This window comes from Sinocyclocheilus rhinocerous, unplaced genomic scaffold, assembly GCF_001515625.1.
Source record: "Sinocyclocheilus rhinocerous isolate Xijiao unplaced genomic scaffold, SAMN03320098_v1.1 scaffold5057, whole genome shotgun sequence".
In the NCBI taxonomy this organism is placed as follows: domain Eukaryota; kingdom Metazoa; phylum Chordata; class Actinopteri; order Cypriniformes; family Cyprinidae; genus Sinocyclocheilus; species Sinocyclocheilus rhinocerous.
The window spans coordinates 20,546-40,294 of record NW_015627315.1 but is presented as its reverse complement, the minus strand read 5'-3'; the positions used below and the strand labels follow the sequence as shown (position 1 = coordinate 40,294).

General features: G+C 35.8%; 1 protein-coding gene across 1 annotated transcript in view; it reads right to left on the bottom strand.

Annotated features, from left to right (window-relative positions):
- The window catches only part of gart (phosphoribosylglycinamide formyltransferase), a 61,293-nt gene that overhangs the window by 25,372 nt on the left and 16,172 nt on the right, over positions 1–19,749 (bottom strand). The window contains exons 5-11 of the mRNA XM_016536734.1: positions 14,307–14,481; positions 12,479–12,590; positions 11,628–11,696; positions 11,408–11,533; positions 10,197–10,284; positions 5,737–5,822; positions 65–233 (exon numbers count right to left, since the gene is read on the bottom strand). Of these exons, the coding sequence (XP_016392220.1) occupies positions 65–233; positions 5,737–5,822; positions 10,197–10,284; positions 11,408–11,533; positions 11,628–11,696; positions 12,479–12,590; positions 14,307–14,481 (825 nt within the window). The remainder of the gene's footprint in view (positions 1–64; positions 234–5,736; positions 5,823–10,196; positions 10,285–11,407; positions 11,534–11,627; positions 11,697–12,478; positions 12,591–14,306; positions 14,482–19,749) is intronic.

The window sequence follows — 19,749 nt, the reverse complement described above, 5'->3', positions numbered from 1 at the left end:
GATACAACTGAATTTAAGACTTTTTAAGGATGCTGATACAGATATATATTTCATGTAAACGCACCAGTGATCTCCAGTCCCTTCTTATATGAGGCCGGATATCCTCCGCTAGCCATGACCACAGTGACAGCCGCACTGTTCTCCAGCCACTGCACTGGACTTGAGCTCAGGTCCGCCTGCAGTGTATTCTTCAACACCTCATATAAATCAGACTTCAGCAACGGCATCAGGACCTGACAGAGACACGGACAATCACAAGATAAGTTTTGTGGAAAGACCAGACCCAAATTAAACCTGTTATTCACTGATTATTAGGGGTGCTCCAATTGATCGGCTACCGATCACTATCGGCCGATGATCACGTTGGGATGTTTGATCGTCGGTCTCTAAAAAGGCCGATCTCAAAAATGTTCTCGAACGATCTCAAAATCTCAAGCTGATGACGCTGCTTTGAGAGGTTTGGCATGACATGCAGCGGCACCGTCTCAGTCTCTGTTTGGTGCGGGTAAAATAATTATAATGCTGACGGTGGGGTACTCACCTTCATATATCTTCATTAAATAACTTATAAAGTAATGTGAAAACCTTGTGTGAGACGTAATTTCACAAAATCTCTCAAAATATGCGAATGGCTTCAAATCACCACACAGCGCGTCTGTCTATAAGCGAGCTGCACGCTGCACAGTTGACACAGGAATTGTCACTTGCACAGTCGAGGCAGTGTCACATTGTCACTAAAGTTTATAAATTGCATTACTTTTTAATTCTTGCCAGTCTTTAAACCATTCAGCGCTCGCGCGCTCTCCGGGAGACCGTGCACTCATGCACACTCGCAGCGCACACACATAACGCCATGTTCACATTACTCTGTTTGCAGTGCATACGTGGTGCGTATTTTTTCCGCGCTCATGTTAACGAATTAAAGCATTCACTGCACACGGTTGCGGTCCGTCAGTGCGTTCCAGGAGCCGTGCGTCTGCAGCAGTGCAGAGATTGTTTCCGCACCGAGTCTATTGCTGCGCTGCAAGCGCTGAATTAAAGTAACAGCGCATTGTTTGCAGTAAATATGAACATGGATTGACACGAAAATGTAGCAATTACACCATAAATGCATATTATTAAAGTCTACTGTGTTTCACAGTCAACACATATGGCTTTTTGGCTAGGTTTAAAGGGAAAGAGCACTTTTAGATAAAAAAAACAAACAAACAAAAAAAAAGAAATAATAGATGGCACACGTGGAGGAAGGAAAACAAAGTTCTTTAGGAACCGCAGGATTGCTTGTAATAAAGATTTAAATGCAAAAGAAAAGGCAGTAGAGCTGACTATTTCTGTCAATGGTAAGTTTGTGATAACGTAAGAAAAGTAGTTTAAATGTTTTGCCACTTGCTTGAGCAACTTAATATATAAATCTAGAAGCAAATGCAAAAGTAAAAAGCATTGAATAATGTGTTGCTTATATTTATTGTGTTTAAACATGTCTGTAAAAAATTGTATTACTGTACTGTGTACAAAAAGAATTGCAGTGCTGAAAAAGCATTTTCAGTGACAATGTTTGGATTTGAAATCAAAATAATGGATAAATGTTGTTTGTGGTAAACAGCCACGGATCAGTAGCGGAGTCCTGTGTGAAAGCACAGTCCGTGCTGCTTCCCCTCTGACGAGACACCTAAGAGGGGAATTCCCCCCATTTTCAAAAATGAAATTCAGGCCCTGAATAAATGTCTAAAAATAGGAGTATCACTAGTAAAATAGTTATAAATGATAAAAAGAAGGCTTTAAAAAGACCGGTATCGGTGATCTGTATCGGCAGATACTGCTTTCTGTGATCGGCGATCAGTCTCAAAAATCCTGATCGGAGCACCCCTACTGATTATCTTTTTCTCCAGTGAGTGGTTAACTTAACAATGATGTGACTGGATCACCAAGTCAAATCGAGAACTGAATCAGTACATGAATCCTTCTTTTGCATCGGTTCATTACAATGAACCAGTAGATTTACTCCATCTGATCGGATTACAGCGCCTTCAGGTTTTCCAGTCTGAACAACATTTCAGAAGATTTGGAACATAATAAGTATTTTAGATCAAATGGGTGCTTCTACTAAATACTGAGCATTTTTCAGTTTTTCTTTTTTAATAAATCTGCAAAGATGTCAACAATTCTGTGTTTTTCTGTCAATATGGGGTGCTGTGTGTACATTAATGAGGAAAAAAAATTAACTTAAATGATTTTAGCAAATGGCTGCAATATAACAAAGAGTGAAAAATTTAAGGGGGTCTGAATACTTTCCGTACCCACTGTATATTGTTAAAAGATATAATAAACAAAACAAACAAAAAGGAATCATTAGTAATGGTTAGAATATATTATATACAGTGCACAGCATCAATTAGTACACCTCCTCTGAAACATAAATTCAGCAATTACTCATTTACTTAGAAGACATGTTAAGGTTCTTTAGAGATAATGTTCCAGCAAGTCTGCTTGATCAATTACCAAATAAGCTTGTCAAAATTATTCAGGACAGTACGATTTTTTTTATTAAAGTGATCAAATGTTGTGTTCCAAAAATGAGTACACACTCCAGAAAGCTACTAAAAACTAAATAAAAATTTTCTGGTATACGTTTAAGGCAATTGTTGATCAACAGGTAAGTATATTGAACCAAAACATTTAAAGAAAAGTAATTTGTTAACAATTAAAATTGTTATACAGCCCACCAAATCATTCTGAGACTTAATGCTGGAACCACATGGGAGAGGACTTTCAGGAGACTTATTTAATTGCACAAAAGAAGACAGTGGTACAAGAGGAATACCAAACCATAGTTTTAAGTGTGAAAATACAGCAAAAGTAACAGAAATTCAAAAACAATGGACTTGTGACCAAGCCCTTGAAATAATCAGGCCTTCACTTTACGCTTTCATTTACAGATTAGTGATTTTTTATTTATTTATTTTTTTCGCTAGAAAAGAGCAGGAGAAATACCAAGCAAGTGCCTCAGATCTGGCAAAAGCTATGAAAAGAGTGACTATTTATCTCACAGAGTTAGATGCAGCCTGCAGATGTGACATGCATGGTTGTTGTCCACACTGGAACTACCTACAGTAGCCAAAGCACAATAAACTAATTTAGCCTTTTAAATTAGTTTAAGGCCCATAAAAAACAAAAATTAAAATAGGAAAAATATGCAATATGAAAATAACTGAAGACAAAACGTGTTTTACTGAGAAAAAACAAGATGTGGTTTTTAAAAAGCCTTTTTCCAAAAGGTACATCTGGAAAAAGGGGGGTCGTCTTATATTCGGGCCAATACGGTAATACAAAAACTTGAAACAGAAGATGCTACACTCTCCTCATTCCCTGCGTTGCTGGGCATTTCTTTCAACATGACAATATACATGAAAATCCTTCAGTGGACATGTATTTCACCCAATCTTAACACTCTTGAAAACCTGTGGGGGATTCTGTAGAGACGAGTTGAGCAACACTCTCCATTAGAGATCAAGGCATTTAAGGAGGTCATCATCCAGGAGTGAAACAGGACAGATGTGACAATTTGTCATGAACTTGAACACTTCATGCCAAGAAGGGTCAGAGCTGTGAAATTATGGAGGACATACTAAGTACTAGAATATTATACATTTACTGAATTAAATCTAGGATGTACTAATTTCTGCAATCCATTATTTAAACAAAATATTTACAGATATTAATGACATATATTTTGCCGTTCTTATTAAGTATATGTTTAATATTTAAATTGTGCCATCTTTCCATGACCTGTATTAGTGATCATTAAGAAAATTCATATTTTGTATTTGTTCAGAGGGGCTGTACTCATTTATGCTGTGTGCACTGTATAAGAAAATTATAATAATTGTTGTAATATATATATATATATATATATATTAGGGGTGCAACAGTTCAACTTACTCATGGTTCGGTTTGTATCATGGTTTTAGAGTCACGGTTTCGGTACAGTATGTGCTATGTTTAGGGGAAAAAACTATATTGTCGAATTAAAATAAAGAAAATAAGAACAAATAATCTAACTACAAGCAACAGCACAAATAAATAAACAGTGAAAAATATATATATTTTTAGGTAGGTCTAACAGTTTTTAGGTACAGAAATCGAATAAATCAAATGTAAAATAACATTGCACATTTGACTATAAATTAAAGATTAATCCTTATTAAAGTTACAAAAGTTATTCAAGAGCAGTGAGAGATTTCCGTGTTGTTGCCGTTTGTATATATGTTTGTACACATATACATACATACATTCATACATACATACAAAAAAAAAAAAAAAACTCATTTATTTCACAGTGCAATTGTTTTACAATATATGGCTATAACTGTCATAGGAATAATAATATAACATTACTATTATTCTTTTATTCTTTATTTGGCTTCCAAATTCACCAGTGAGACTGAGACACTATATCACAACTAAAAAGAGGGTTGAGTCTCCTTTAAATTTCAAGAACAAGTACATTCACCAGCTTTTTTCTTTTACTTTGCACCACTGAACCTGTGTTGGAGCTCTTAATTTTGAACTCTCAAAGTGCACCAGATTTATGAATTTAACTTTAAAATGTACTCAATTTTCTTACGGGGGGGCATGCCCCCGGACCCCCCTAGAGGGATCGAGGACCACCCACCACAGTCTCACAAAATCCTGTGGGAAACACTGTGAGGCTAAATCATTCAATTTTTGTCTCATCTGCCTCAGAATCTTCAAGGTGCATTTTGGCAAAGCTTAGTCGTGATTGAATGTGGCCTTTCTTGAGGAGTGGCTTTTTTCTTGTAACCCTTCCATACATGCACACAATGACCACTCTTATAAATATTCTGCCATAAATTCCTGCAACTGCTTCAGGGTTGCTGTAGGCCTTCTTGTAGCCTCTCTTACTAGTTTCCTCCAGTTTGGAGCGACGTCCTGATCCAGTTAGGGTCTGTGTTGTACCAAATACCTTCCACTTCTTAATAATAGACTTCACTGTGCTTCTAGGCATTGTAAAGCCTTTGAAATTGTACCTGTCCACAGCTTTATCCCGGAGATCTTTTGACAGTGCCTTGCCACCCATAGTTGATTGTTTGCTTCAGTTGCACTACCAAGGACTGAAATGCTCCAGGAAAGCTCTTTTCATGCTGAGCTAATCAAAATGACCACAGCTGATCACAGTTGAAAGTCAAATGGCTTTGTGTGCCATTGAGAAGGTAATTAGCTCCACCTGATTGAGTTTACAAGTCATTTTTAGGAGGGGGGATCCTTTTTCCAACTCAGTGATTGTTTTTTTTGTTGTTTTTTTCTGACATGTTGGTGTTATTATCTTTCACTTGGATGTTATAAGTTGCACTGAGTAAATACAGCTGGATAGAACAAAAACTGTCCGTCTTCATTTCAAGGTTGCAAAGCAACAAAATGAGATTATTTTCTATACCCACCGTACATATAAATATATATGTTTGTGTGTGTGTGTGTGCATATATATATATACACACACACACTTAAAGAACAGAGAGAGTAAATGACTGATCGAATCCCTTTATTCAAGCGGTTTACTTGAGCAGCATGTCATTAAATCAGCAGTCGTGTATTTTCTGATCATATTTCATCCGGTGTGAATTTGCCTCAAGGATCAACATGTCAAAAACAGACATTAGCAAATCAAACTGTTGATTTCCACAGAACTCAGAGAAAAAGCGTTAGGCATGATCTCACCTGACACTCTGGGTCACCAAAGCGGCAGTTGAACTCCAGGACTTTCGGTCCCTGTTTAGTTAACATCACTCCTGCATATAAAACACCTGAGAAAGGAAGATGAGGAATGATTGACTGATAATAATAATACTCTTGTTCTGGCTCAGTTTTAATCAAAATCATCTCTCTTTGAGGTCTCATGTCCTTTTAAAGATATAATTCACTGACACAAGTCACACATCAATCACTCATGCCGTTCCAAACACATATGATTCTCTTTCTTCTATGGAAAAAATGCTGAAGATGCTCTATGCAATTATAGAAAATGATGACATAAATGTGTGTCTGTTTCTTACACATACCTACTGAATGAATGAAAGTTCATGAGATTTATGGACTACTGTTTTGTTAGATTTATGGTGCTTGTTTATTGTAATTACATGTAAAGTCTTCAAAATATCTTCTTTGATGTTCCCACAGGAGAAAGTCAGTCCGGCAGGTTTGGAACAACATGAAGGTGATGAAATGATGACAGAATGATCACTTTTCAGAGAACTATCCCTTTAAAAAGGTTTAAAAATGTGTTTGTCCAATCAGTGTTATTCTGTAAAGCCTGACATATGAAATAATAGTCAGAATTGTTTTTTTGTTTAAAGGGAACAGTTTTTGTTGATATTTAATACATCAGGCTTTTATGGCTCATATAGTGAGAATATCGAGGAAAAAACAGCTCAGTTTTGTTCAGAAGCTCAAAGTGAGCAAAAATATGCAATTTGGTGCAGATGCTGATATTTATATGGACAAATGTAAGATTAAATACTGATGTATGTAATGTAAATCAATGAGGATCTGAGGTAGCATGTGATGTCACAAGTAGTGTTGCACGATATACTGGTACTAAAAATGTATCGCAATACCTTGCTTTAAAAAAACGGTACAATTCCTCATTTTACTAGTACCGGTACTTTAACAATGACATCGTTTTAATAAGAACCGTGTTCCCGGAGTTGCATTGACGTGCAGCAGCAAGACAGTGAGTACGTTTACATGGACAACAATAATCCAATTTTAACACGATTAGGACAATACTCGGATTAAGAATCTACATTGTAAACAGAGATTTTTGATGACCTTAATCCGGCTAAAGTCATATTCGAAGTAAACAGAAATCGAATTAAGACATGTGGAATATTCCTATTTTAGTCGCATTACTGAAGTGCAGTATAGACATGTAAACACCTTAATCAATTACCATCGTGTAGAACTTTTCGCCGCATTTTGCGACAGGATACACACATGGCAGTGGTCGGATGGCGTCACGTGGGACGTGATGACGTGTGCCATTAATCGAACTATGTACTACAACATGTAAAACGGGAACATGAAAGGAATATTCTAAAAGCAACTAATGTAAACACCATAATCATAATATTGGCTAATTTAGAATAAGGTAAATAATTAGATTACTGATGTCCATGTAAACGTAGTCAGTGTGTGTGCAACGCTCTGCTTCAGCTCCCTGCATAAACACTGGCCACACCAAACTTTATATGCCTGCACAGTGCAGGACTGCTTAAAGTTATAGCCAATTTAGAGAATAGATAAGAAACATGCATGAATGAGAAAATAAAGTGCGGGACGTGCTTGATGTTAAAAAGTGTTATTAAGTGCAATAAATCTTGAAAAATAACTTATGCAGTACTCGAACGCCATCACACACCCGATGCGCATGCACTGAAAGCTGCCTCACTCAGACAGCATATGTGAGTGCAAATTCAGATCTCTTTCACAAGTTATTGCACTTCCGCGGTCAAATACACACACAATTATGTTAAAATCCCCGTCTTATGACTGAAGTGAATGTAAACAGATGAGAAAGAAAACGCATGTGTATCAATAAATTGGATCTGTGTAGCTCTTGAAGTGACAGTTGGCTCATATTCCTGCTGCTGTCTGTGTCTATAATTTTAATCAAACAATAAGTCAAAGTCTGCTTTATTGTCAATTCTGCCACATGTACAGCACATACATACAGAGAATTGAAATTGCGTTACTCTCAGACCCTTGGTGCATACAGTTAACACTTAACACTAATAGTAGACATAATACAGATAAATACAGTTTAAAAAATATATAAAATACAACCTATACAACATATAAATAAGGACATTGTAAAAAAAATAATAATAATAAAAAAAAAAAGGAAAAGAGATAGAAAAAGTGGCATAAGGCACATGGCAGTTAGAGTGCAAACCAGTGATATAAACAACTGTGAAGATATAATGAGTGTAGTGCAAAAAGAACTTATCAGTCTGTTAAAGTGATAAAGAGCTAAAGAGCTCAGAGAACAGTCTTTAATTAAACTGTCAGAGAGGTAGTTTGCAGTACAAGGAGTCTGTAGACCTCCCCTGTTAGCCACGGCTTCTGGTTGGCCCGGACAGTGATGGTTTTTGTGACCGTTACATCATCAATGCACTTGGTGATGTAGGCAGTGACAGTCTGTTAAAACAGTCTTGAAGAGCCTCTGGCGACCCTTAAAGTTTTTTAGGAGTCGCGGCAGTAGAGGCGGCGCAACTATAACGACATGTGAATAATCCCGCCCACTCTAAAGCGATACTAAACTAAACCGCCGCCATCTTGGGAACTTATAAAAGAAAAAGAGAATATTGCTCACTGATCTTGACCGACTAATATTAGTAGGTTTAATAAGTATCAATGTATGAATGTTTAGTTCATACATTGAAGACTATGCTGTGCTTTACTTTTATATTTTGATTACTTTATTCAATTTCTGTTTTATCTCTTACTTGAACGCAACTGTTAAATAGACCCACTGCACCTAAAAACACTGTTTATTTAATCTCATTATTAGAAAATAAAACCCATTATAAATCACTGATACGGTCTACACTGAATACAGTATACAGATGCACAGTTTCTGACATTCTCCACGCGCAAGAGTGTGCTGATAAATGGAAGAGTGAAAGAACGTTGGGTTTGATGTGGTTTAAACAGCTCATTTGCTTCTCCGTACAGACTTCAGATGGATCCCAGCATCAGAAACAAGTGGATGGTTTATTTTAATGGCATAATGGCATCCTGGATCACCTCGGAGGATTATGTGTTTTTTTTTTTTTTTGGAGCATTTAACTGCAGATTGTTTTGTAAATGAGGCGCAGTGTAATGGAGATTTTGCAAAGAAACTTTTATTGAAAGATGAAACAGGCAGCTGTACTGGATCTGACAGCAGCTGTGACAAACTGCAAGTAAACAATTTCATAATGTTTTGTCTGTAAATAACTGTTTTATATGAATAATGGGTCACACTTTATATTAATGGTGCTTTTCCACTGCATGGTACGGCATGGTACGGCTCGGTACGGTTCACTTTTGGGGGGTTTTCCACTGGGTACAGTACCTGGTACTTTTTTTAGTACCCGCGACGAATACGTACAAAAACACTGCGACTCACAAGATAAAAAAGTGCAAGTACACATTGGTACATAGTATCTGTATATTAACTCTCTCATCATAAAAATGGAGCCCCACACATGACATAGCCTTTCACATCTCGTCTTTTGCGCGCTCAAGTTTGTTATTTCAAATTTAGACACGCGGCAAGCACACACATTGCACACTTCTGCGCCGCATTACGGCTCTGACAAGGTTTTGTTTCGTCGTCCATGCCATAGGTGCAGATTTATGTTTCTGCCGGTCGGTGCCCACTGCCCACACTGCATAATGCGCACTTGTAATATCTAAAGAGAGAGAGAACATCCAGTTTTGTTGACATAAAACTGGACGCGCCGGCGCCGTTCTCTCTCACTCATATAGTGAGGGAAATCCACCTGCGATCCGAGCTGAGAGGTTAGGCTACTCACGGACTGAATATGCGCTCTGCAAAAATAACGTGATCGATGCCTACAGTCCAAGCTGATAGCTGTTCCGGGGCAGTTTTTTAGTTCTCATCTCCATAAACATAAGACGCCGGTGCATCTCTGATTTACTGTTGGTCTGTATGAATTTAGATCTTTTGTATGTTTAAAAAAATATCGATACTCTTATGCCAGAGTATCGATAACGTCTCGCGGCCGGAAATATCGCGATACATCGGCACATCGATTTATTGTCCCACCCCTAATAATCAAGTAAAGATAAGCTGCATCAGTCCAGTAAGTATTACTAACAATATTAGTTATTTGTTCACTTTTTAAAAATCAGATTTCATAGCAAAAAGACAAATGATGCACGAGTTGAAGGTGGATGTTTGTACAGCTATACTTAAAGCCCTTTTACTTGCAAAAAAATGTCTTAACTACCAATCAGATGACAGAAGGAATGGAGCAGACTTTGTGCAACAGGTTTAACAGCAAAGACAGATCATGTTGATCATTTAGATGCCTATCAAATATGATACTGCAGGCTTTATAGGATTAAACTGAGGTTAAATGGTGCTAGTAGTGTCTGTTTGTCAAACTTACCCATGTATGGTGTTCCCTCCTCTCTCATGCCATCCACAGTCTTCTGCAGAACAGACCTCTTGATCTCCTGCAGCACTTCCTCTGACACCTTCACACACAGACATCATTCACACTTTAATAACATCATCAAAATACAGGGCCCTATGAAATCTGTTTTATTTCTAACCGAATTCTTTTAACTTTTTTTTTTTAATTTTTCTGTATTTCATTGTAATGGTTAAATTATCAAAAATATAATCATCAAAATATAGGGCCCTATGAAATCTGTTTAATTTCTTCCCAAATTAAAAGTAATTTAGTAATAAAAAACCATGTCAAATTAATTTAAATAATGAAACGTATTATATTTATTAAAATCGATTAACAATTTGTTAAAAGTTTAGCAAACATTAAATTTGTAGTGCCCCATGAAATCAATTAAATTTTTTCTAAATTCCTTTTTTTATTATTATTTTAATATCTCTGGATACAGTTTTAATGGTTTAATTACATTTTAATAATTAATTTTTGATTTAATAGAAATGTATTATCAAAAACAGTGAAGGCATAAACATGATCAATTTAATCAAATGGAAATGTAACAATTCCTTTTATTTTTTTGCCAAACAAAGTGCTGCACAACAGGGGTTTGAAGTTAAAATTAACATATGTGATATTCTTTAAAAAATAAGTGTAATAATTAAGTTTAAAAATAAGGTTAAATATATTTTTTAAGTTTTTAATAATTTTATTATTTTTGCTATTATTATTATTATTATTAATCGAGAATCATAATTTATGAAAATATTTAGATTTAAAATTTTACAATTTCAAAAAAAATACAAATGCAAAATTAAAAAAGATGTAAAAAATAAGTTGAAATATAGTTTTAATACTATTACTACTACTAATACTAGTTGAGAAGCATATATTATATTTAGAATATAATTTATTTTAAAAAATGATTATTAATTGAGAAGGATATATAACAATTTATTTGTAATATAATTTATTTATAATATATTATATATTTCGGTCACAATTTAACCAAACATTTATTATGATGTGGTGTTGTGAAGATCTTCGAGTTTCTGTGTGTATCTGACGGTAGTTTTTCTCAACTGAAATGGTGAAATGTTCATTAAGTGATACCAAAATACCATAGGCAGTACTATGGTATTCTCTGAAGAGTATCATGTAATTATCCATGAGATATATGGGGATCTGTTGACCTGTGGTGTGGGGCAGTACGCGCCCATCCCGCCCGTGTTTGGACCCTGGTCTCCATCCAGCAGACGCTTGTGATCTTGTGCCGGTGGCATCGGTGACACTGTGATGCCGTCACTGAAGCACAGACACTGAGAACAGACGAGAGGCTTAGCACCCTAAAACATTTATAATAATAATTAATCTGATTACCCGGGATGCTCAATAACACCAGGAAGTACTTACAGAGACTTCCTCTCCTTCCAGTTGCTCCTCAACCACCACAGTCTCACCAGCAGAACCAAACGCCTTATCCTGAAAGATCAAGAAAAAGATGTTAATACTTTTATTCAGCAAAGAAATTTGTTTTCTATTCTAACTTTCTATTCATCAAAGAATCATAAAAAATTAAATGTATCACAGATTCCACAAAAATATGAAGCAGTACAACTGTTTTCAACATTGATAACAATCAGAAATGTTTCTTGAGCAGCAAATCAAAATATTAGAATGACTTCTAAAGGATCACGTGACACTGAAGACTGGAGTAATGATGCTGAAAAATCAGCTTTGATCGCAGGAATAGATTACATTTCACAATATATTCACAGAGAAAACACCTGTATATTAAAATGTAATAGTATTTTGACATTATTTTGATCAAATAAATGCAGCCTTGGTGAGCGAAGTGACTTTAACAACAGCTTTTGAATTATTAAATAAATATTTTTATTCGAATAATTGTATAAATACAATACTCATTTTATCATTTATGTTAAATATAAATTGTATTTACATATTTATATAATCAAAGTGTCACTTAATGCACACACATTGCTACATGTTAAGAAAAAATTCAAACTGTATATTTAAGGATTTACACAGCAGCAATTTCTAATGCAAGATTTGACTGAAATGGTTTTTACTTTTGACCAGCATGTGTCCTCAGTGAGCTGTGTTTGGAGCACTTTGACTAAGTGAGTTACTTCGTGAACAGTGAAAGAATGAAATGTGTCCTTGAATGTTTCAAAAACAAACAAATAGAACCGCTGTGAAAATATAACCATTAGTGAGACGCTGATGCTGCAGCGACTGACCTTCATGATGTCCAGAACGGCTTTTAGGGCCTCATCTTTATCCCGAGCGACTACAACACCCTTCCCAGCAGCCAGACCGCTGGCCTTCACCACCAGAGCGGGAAACTCAGCGCTGAAAAAATAAAATAAAATTATACATCAGCAAACTTGATTTTTAGATGCATCTTAAAATGTACATTTATTATAAGTTGCATTCATTTGCTGCCACAGAGAAAGTTTTTGCCTCATATACAGCTCTGAAAAAAATTAAGAGATCACTCCACATTTTTCTGAAATCAGCATGGCAGCCATTCTATTCCAGTGTTTGTTGAATTCCAACACAGGCAATCCTCATTCTGCTTAATGAAGGACTGATTAGGTGATCACCTCAACCAAATCTTATTTAATGAGGAAAAGTATAAAAACCACTGCTGTGGTTATCACTATCCTTTTGCAATAGGACCAGCCGGATGGTGCTAGTAGTACCTCAAAAGTAATTGGAATCAAATAACTACTGACCATGACAAAAGAGGAATGTTTTGAGTCAGGAAAAGAAGGGTTCAATTATGGCTTTACTGGCAAAGGGATACAGTGAACGTCAGGTTGCTTCCATCCTTAAAATTTCAAAGACAGCGGTTCATAAGAACAAGGTCAAGCTGCAGACATTGGGGACAACAAAAGCTTCAGATGGGCAGAGGGTGAAAATGACTCTCCACTGACCCGCATGACCACCGACTCATTCGAACGTCACTCAACAACCGTAGGATGACATCAAGTGACCTACATAAAGAATAGCAAATGGCGAACTGCATGACGAGAACGGTTCGAAGCAGGCTCCTGGGGCAGAGCTGGAGTCGTGCTAAGCTAGAAAAAGCCCTTCATCAATGAGAAGCAAAGAAGAGCCAGGCTGAGGTTTGCAAAAGACCATAAGGATTGGACCGTAGAGGACTGGAGTAAGGTCATCTTCTCTGATGAGTCCAATTTTCAGTTTTGCCCAACAACAGGTCATCTAATGGTTAGACAGAGACCTGGAGAGGCCTACAAGCCAGTGTCTCACACCCACTGTGAAATTTGGTAGAGGATCGGTGATGATCTGGGGGTGCTTCATTATTTGAAGTCTAAAAACACTATTTTTTATTTTTACCAGTAGTCATTTTCTGCAAATAAATTATCTAAATGACAATGTTTATTTGGGAGAAATTTTGCCAGTAGTTAATAAAATAAAACAAAAATGCTTATTTTACTCAAAAACATAAATAGTAAAACCAGAGAAACTGATCATTTTGCAGTGGTCTCTTAATTTTTTTCCAGAGCTGTATTTAGTGGATGTTGTAGATGTTTACTCTTGAATGTATTGGAGTCGTGCTAAGCTAGAAAAAGCCCTTCATCAATGAGAAGCAAAGAAGAGCCAGGCTGAGGTTTGCAAAAGACCATAAGGATTGGACCGTAGAGGACTGGAGTAAGGTCATCTTCTCTGATGAGTCCAATTTTCAGTTTTGCCCAACAACAGGTCATCTAATGGTTAGACAGAGACCTGGAGAGGCCTACAAGCCAGTGTCTCACACCCACTGTGAAATTTGGTAGAGGATCGGTGATGATCTGGGGGTGCTTCATTATTTGAAGTCTAAAAACACTATTTTTTATTTTTACCAGTAGTCATTTTCTGCAAATAAATTATCTAAACGTTTATTTGGGAGAAATTTTGCCAGTAGTTAATAAAATAAAACAAAAATGCTTATTTTACTCAAAAACATACCTATAAATAGTAAAACCAGAGAAACTGATCATTTTGCAGTGGTCTCTTAATTTTTTTCCAGAGCTGTATTTAGTGGATGTTGTAGATGTTTACTCTTGAATGTATTTGCAGGCGTCCTGCGGGTCAGTGAAGGAGCTCCAGCGTGCTGTGGGAATGTTGTGACGGTCCATGAAGGATTTGGAGAAACTCTTACTGGCCTCCAGCTGTGCCGCCTTCGCAGACGGGCCGAAACATGTCACACCAGCGGCAGTAAGGTCATCCACTATACCTGAGAGACAATCACAGTTAGCATATATACTTATTACTTTATATATATATATATATATATATATATATATACAAACGCACACACACACATATATATATATGTATATGTATATGTACACATATAGTGCATTTACATCTACTACAGAGCATCATCCAGAAAGTGCTCCTGTTTAAGTGTCATGTTTGTGCACAAACATCTGCTAATCATTATCAAAAGATTAGATTCACTTACATTGCAAATCATAAATGTTATATTTAAATGAAAATAATTTTAACATTTAGCAAGCAAAGTTTTAGATGCTGCAGGTAAGTCTAACTAAATTAACAAGCAATTTGTAAATTGTTTTATTATAAAGTCGTTTAATAATATTATATTTGATTCTCAAGGCCCTATATTAGTTCAGTCCCAGAGATATGGGGATCTCAATGCCGCTTCACATTTTGTACACATTTTCAGTGGTCAAAAACAAAATGTGGGTCACTTTACATAAAAATTAAACAAGTAGAACAAATAATGTTGAAACTAGAAATTTATCTTGTTACATAAAATTATACACAGTACACACACATATATTATGTATACACATAGTTTTAGTTTGGAAGTGATTCATTGCGATTAATCGATTTTACAGCCCTAACCACTTGTATACAAAGTTACCAACATTTGGTTTTTGACCACTGAAAACAGGTAATATTCAACATTCTGCATTGGGCTCCCCATTTCTCTGGGACTGAACGATATAGGGCCTTGAAAATGAAGATTCCAAAAGAGAAGTTTATTAAGAACCAGAATCTAAAACAATATTGAGATAATACTTCTTGACATATAGTCACGCAAACTTTGGAAAACAAATATTTATGGCACTCGGACAGGTATGTTCTATGCAATTGTTTTGATAGAGGGAAACAATATACAGTTCTAGTTTCAACACTATTTGTTGTTCAGACATTCCTCTTTAAAAGAAATAAAGTATCATCTGTATGCATAGTGACCCACATTTGGTTTTTGACCACTGAAAATGTGTACATTTAACAATTTACACCTGAAGCCATATTGAGATTCCAATATCGCTGGAATTGAACCATATAGGGCTTTAAAATTCAAGATGCCAAAAGCAAAGTTTGTTAAGCCACCCAAAAGGCATTAAGATATCTTTAATACTTCATGTATTAATTTGTTACAGGCATGTACACTTTGGAGAAAAAACAAAACTTGAAAAGTGCGTTTTTCCCATTTTTGAATGGTCACCATTGGCACACAATGCAACAAAGATTGCTAAATTCTACAGATTTTAGTAATAGACATACCAATCTGTGTGTAAAAATAGAGGGAAACAATATACAGTTCTAGTTTCAACACTATTTGTTGTTCAGACATTCCTCTTTAAAAGAAATAAAGTATCATCTGTATGCATAGTGACCCACATTTGGTTTTTGACCACTGAAAATGTGTACATTTAACAATTTACACCTGAAGCCATATTGAGATTCCAATATCGCTGGAATTGAACCATATAGGGCTTTAAAATTCAAGATGCCAAAAGCAAAGTTTGTTAAGCCACCCAAAAGGCATTAAGATATCTTTAATACTTCATGTATTAATTTGTTACAGGCATGTACACTTTGGAGAAAAAACTAAACTTGAAAAGTGCGTTTTTCCCATTTTTGAATGGTCACCATTGGCACATAATGCAACAAAGATTGCTAAATTCTACAGATTTTAGTAATAGACATACCAATCTGTGTGTAAAAATAACAATGACGCTGCAATCTTTCTAAAGTAATTGTTACCCGTCTGTAATCTGGATCCGAATCTCAGGTCAAAATTTTCAGTTTTACCCCCCTCTACAAAATATTGGATTACTCAGTAAATATACATCCATGACATTTAATATCTTGGCTTTCATCACTATACATGTTTATCTTTCTTCAGAAAAATAATATTGACAAAAAACAATTTGAGCCAGGGAACTTTCTGAAATTAGTTTTGACCCTATAGTATTGTTTTTATAGTATATTTTATTTCATATATATTTTAGTGCTGTCAAAATTAGCGTGTTAACACAGGTGACTAATTATTTCAGTTTAACATGTTAAAAATATTTTTACCCAGGTGTAGAGCTAAGGTTCCCCACCCAACACACAACTGCTGCTTCTGTCTCTTTTTTTCTTGACAAGAATTGGGTTTATTTAGACGCAGGTCTTTACGACCACATCAAACGGGAGACACGCACTCCAACTTCTTCTCAGCGCCAGACGCTAGTTAAACGAGCGTGGGAGCTTCAGTAGAACACGCACTCCAACTTCTTCTCAGTGCCAGGAGCTAGTCAAAAGAACGAGGGAGCTTCAGTAGAACAACAGTGAACTGCGGTCCGATGAGATGTTGTCAGACCATATGTTAGTAAAAACAATGCGCACTGTAGCCTGTATCATTTAATATTAAAGCATGAAAGAAACTACAAGCATGCAATGCCATAGTTATGTCGTCAGTTAAGTCATGAAGTTACGAAAAAGGCAATTAAAGCTGCCTTAAAACTGTGCATGCATGTAAGTTTTTGTTATACGAGTCACATTTAAGAACATGTCTCTGAAATGCAGTGGTTTTCAAAACTGTCCTGGAGCAGCCGAGCACTGTCTCCCTCATCTAACACCCCAAATTCAACTCGTCAGCTCATTAGAGACTTTAAGACCTGAAGTGCATCAGGAAAGGTAAAGAGTTGTGAGAAAATACAATGCGTGTGTCAGATTCAGGTCATGTTCAGCAGCGGAAGCTCTTGAAGCAGACAAAATAACCTAATAACCCAGCAGCTATGATGTCTGTTAAATCAAAGAAAAAAAAGAGGAAATCGATAACTTTTGTAGCTTTAAGGATTCATCTATTTTTAATTTAGAATTTAGTGTTTGATAACTTTATCAATTTCTATATATTTAATTTTCTACTTGCTGAAGGGCAAGGGTAAAAATGACATTTATTATAATGGGTTTATGTGAAGATTGTTTTAAGTTCATTTAAATTAGAAGTTATTTTTTTAGTCTAATAAATGTTATAATTGATAGCTCTCAATTATACTGTAATGTTGAATGGCTATAGTCAATGATTAAACATCAGGAAAAAAAAATCCTAGAAGCATCAGTAGTATTGGTATTAGTGATACTCTCCTTAAGTCATAAAAATATGTCATTAAACAAATTAAAAATATACTAATATAAAAAATTCACATCAGGAAAAAAAAATCCTAGAAGCATCAGTAGTATTGGTATTAGTGATACTCTCCTTAAGTCATAAAAAATATGTCATTAAACAAATTAAAAATATACTAATATAAAAAATTATTGAACAAAACATGTCTGTTGTTTCTACATTAATTTGAAGATTGACTGAAATTATTGCAATATAAAAGTATATTTCAAAACATTAGTTACGTGCGATTAATCGATTAAGAAAAAAGTATGCATTTAATTAGTTATTTTTTAATTGATTGACAGCACTATTATATTTATTTTTGTTCTATTACTTGTGTTTTGTTTGTATTTTGTTCTATTTTCATGCTTTTGTTAATACTTATATTCATATTTAATTTTTTAAATAACAAGTAACTGGGTATATACTATATAAATATGTCAAACTAAATTAAAATGCTAGAAACGCATGATGTAAACTGAATTAATATTTTTCCCCTCAGGAACTATTACGGGGGGGGAATTCCCCCTTTAGTTGGCTCTTATGGGGGGATTTTTTTAATTTGAGGGGGGAGTTAGGGTATTTTTTAGACATATTTTTAAACTACAGTCATCCAAACTAAATGTTTCGTCACCCAGTGTATTTGTGTTTTACAATTTATAATGTTGTTGATTCATATTTATATTGTGAGGAAGATCATTAAAAATGTCTAAATTTAAATTGAATTTATCTTAACTAAAATAACAAGTAAACAGTCAGTAATAAAATAAGAATAGATCAATGACAAGCAATGGCACAAACAAATACAATAACAAAAAGTAACAAAAACCAAAATAACGATACGTGTGAAAATTAGGGGGCGTGGCACCCTTTATAACGCAGTGCTTGGCGCCATTTTCCTCAGAATCTTTCTCCTTCACCTGAATTATTTGGAAGCCTCTCCATTGTCGAGTCATTGCAAAAGTGGATATATTTCAGTCCTCTTCAGCATTCCAACGAAGTTGAAGTATGTCTTTCAGATTTTGTTCTTCATGCTCGGGACCTCTAGAGGTGCCTTCTGCGACCAAGCAGAAGGCACCATTGAGGAGGCCAACTGCCCTCACTGCGACGCCATGAGTATCAGGACTCTCCGTAGGAGGATAGCCCTCGTGCTCTGTGAAGCGTCTACTCCCCTTCCACCGTCCTTCTCCTTGCTCCGCCAGAGCCGCAGAGAAAGAAGCAATGGCCACTGGTTGTGGAAACCAACACTGCTGGCAGTGAGCTCACGCCGGCGCAACGCCCACGTGGCTCCTGTTCTCCAGATCAACCCTCCCCGGTGGATTATCCGGAACCTCACAACCCTCTACATTGCGAGTAAATCACTCGCATATGCGACTAAATCTTCACTCTGGCGACTAAATGACGTCTAATGTTAGCCAATTGCTAATAAATTCTCAGATTTTACTCGCCAGTGTGAGTTGGAGGCTAAGTATAAGTTTAGCTCGGATATATTTTCACTCGCCGAACACTCTCTGACTGAGCGCATCAGAGTTTCACTCTCCGCCAAGCGATCTGTGCTGTTTTTCAGTTCATCTGAATGGATGTGCAACGCACCTGTGTTCAACGTCACGTAAACTCTAGTGTGAAGGCGCATGCCTCGCCGTCGCTTTGAAGTAATGCGTTACTTTACTAGTTACTTGAAAAAAGTAATCTGATTACGTAACGCGCATTACTTATAACGAGATACCCCCAACACTGCGCATATATATATATATATCAGCAACAGTTTAATAGCATGTTGAAATATCTAATGTAAATGTTCAAATAAAGCTTTGAAAAAGTTTAATAAAAAGGTAAACCTCACATTTCAGCCTTTGAATAAAGAAAAGATATAAGTCAAAATAATAATTGATTAATAAATGATTATAATGTATTTTATCTGCTCCATAAATAATTCTAGATAACTCTAGATCTGAATTGTTTAAATGTGTAGAATCTACATAAGCTTGTTTTTCATCAACCAGTAAAAATTTACAGCAGGGCATGCAAATTCAGTCTGTTTTTGGCCAGACAGAAACTGCACACAGACTGAATGTAAATGTAAGTCTC